This window comes from Palaemon carinicauda, chromosome 9 (genome assembly GCF_036898095.1).
Source record: "Palaemon carinicauda isolate YSFRI2023 chromosome 9, ASM3689809v2, whole genome shotgun sequence".
NCBI classification, from domain to species: Eukaryota; Metazoa; Arthropoda; class Malacostraca; order Decapoda; family Palaemonidae; genus Palaemon; species Palaemon carinicauda.
In genome coordinates this window covers 101,024,371-101,026,870 of record NC_090733.1, presented here as the reverse complement: position 1 = coordinate 101,026,870, position 2,500 = coordinate 101,024,371, and the positions used below count along the sequence as shown (strand labels likewise).

Below are 2,500 nucleotides of genomic sequence, written 5' to 3'. Positions count from 1 at the left end.
TATATATAAAAATATATATATATATAGATATACATATATATATATATATATATATATATATATATATACATATATATATATATATATATATATATATATAATGTAATATAATTACAGAGCATACATATACACACATATATATACATATATATATACATATATATATATGCATATATATATATATATATATATATATATATATATGCATACATATATATATATATATATATATATATATATATATATATATATATATATATATATATATATACACACACTGACGTATATGTCCTTAAATGTGTAGTTACAAATGTATAATTTCTTAATTTACGCAAAGACTTAGAGTTATGAAAAAGTCTGAAGTCTGCCTTTGGGTAAGCGCAAATTCATTACAGTCTTGCCTAATTCACTTAAAGAGCATTAGACATAATGAGGGATTAGGCGAGTACCTAGACCATTACAACACTCTTAATGGAGATGCTATTAAGAAATTGGACATAATTCTCTCCGAGTTTTGCATGGAGAGAGAGAGAGAGAGAGAGAGAGAGAGAGAGAGAGAGAGAGAGAGAGAGAGAGAGAGAGATACTCTTATGATAAAAAATATAATTTATTACTATATACAATATAAGGCAAGTTAACATTTATAAAAAAAAAAGACAAAACATATGAGATTTTCCTATATTTCAAAGTACTTTTCTTTGGAATATGTTAAATAAAACTGACATATACTGCTTTATAGACGATTAATCGAATCTAAAGATTTTATCAACTGTGAATAAAATAGTTTTAAATTTCGTAATTTTAAAGTTGATAAATATTCAATCTTGATTATAAGACAATGAGCTTAACTCGGCGAAACTGACATTTCATTAAAAAATAAGAGTTATTAAAGAAGAGAAATTATACGAATTCTGACCCGTATGATAAACAAAATTGTAAGTAAATTTTGGGTATTATTTCGTAATTATAATGTTGAGTAGGCCTACATAATATGATCCTAAATCAGCGTAACTGAATAGAAGAACTTATTAAAATTCTTACCTGTTTAATATATATAAAATTGTATGTGAATATGATTATTGTTTTAAATCTCGTAACTATAAATATGATGAATAATCAACCTTAAATAGGCCTACAAAAGATGAGCTTAGCTAAGAAAAACTAAACATTCACTGAAAATATGAAGTAATTAAAGAAGGGAAATTATATTAATTCTTACCAGACACACTTGACATGGTGATTAACTGCGACACGCTGACGTAGAAATATCCCGAGACCAAAGCTATAATCCAAAATTTCCTGTCTCTGGATATACGATACAACATTCTTCTCACAGCCATTTCTTGGGGAAAAGCTTTAATCTATTTCTGAAATGAAAATTTAATCTCAAAGCATTGAAATATTGATATTTAGATTTTAAGTTTTCATATATTAGTCGCATGGAAACGTACTAAAGAAATGAAAATGGTTAGTCAAACTTTTCCATGTCAAAATATTTGGAATATATTTTATCATAACTTTATTGTTTATCGGACATTCCTTTAGCCTATATATATATATATATATATATATATATATATATATATATATATATATATATATATATATATATATATATATATATATATATATAAATGTAAATGTAAATGCTAATAAAAATACAAATAAAAATGCAAATATAAATATAATGTAAATATAATTGAATATGAAAATAAAAAAAAAACATATAGATATAAATACAAATTTATATAAATACAAATACAACTATATATATATTTATATATATGTATATATATATACATATATATACATACATGTATACATATATATATATATATACATATTTATACATATATACTTACACACACACACACACACATATATATATATATATATATATATATATATATATATATATATATATATATATATATATATATATATATATACAGTGATGCCTCGCTACACGCAAGTAATTGGTTCCGTAAGGGCTTTCATGAAGTGATTTTTTCGTGTACTGAGTCGCCTTTTACATGTAAATAGCCTAATTCATTCCAGACCCTAGAAAAACCCCACAATATATGATTATGGAAAGGGTATTCGCCACTAAGCAGTACTAGATATATGAAAAGTACTGTATTTTGATCATTTAATAATGAATTAATAATAATAATCTCGAAAAGAAGTGTTTAATTAGAACAAACAGTGAATATAAAGTAAAACAATTGTGGAACCTTACCTTTAAAGTGAGGTGATGTCCGAGAGCGAAGTATGGGGCGGTAGAGGAGGATGAAAACGGTGGAAAACGTTTACGTATAAGTGGCAGAATATTTAAATACTCAACTTTACAAAACAGATTTATAAATGACAGAAAACATCAAAAATTTATTTTAGGAAACACATCCATAAATGATAGGAAATATTATCACTTAAATATACGATAAACTTAAAATAAAATTTCTTTTTATTTTCCTTTTTCTATTTTTTTATTTTACATATT

General features: G+C 23.8%; 1 protein-coding gene across 1 annotated transcript in view; it reads right to left on the bottom strand.

Annotated features, from left to right (window-relative positions):
- Window positions 1-2,500, bottom strand: part of LOC137646811 (uncharacterized) — a 336,843-nt gene that overhangs the window by 293,148 nt on the left and 41,195 nt on the right. Inside the window, exon 2 of the mRNA XM_068379896.1 lies at window positions 1,220-1,367. Coding sequence (XP_068235997.1) covers window positions 1,220-1,340 — 121 coding nt within the window. The 5' untranslated portion in view covers window positions 1,341-1,367. The remainder of the gene's footprint in view (window positions 1-1,219; window positions 1,368-2,500) is intronic.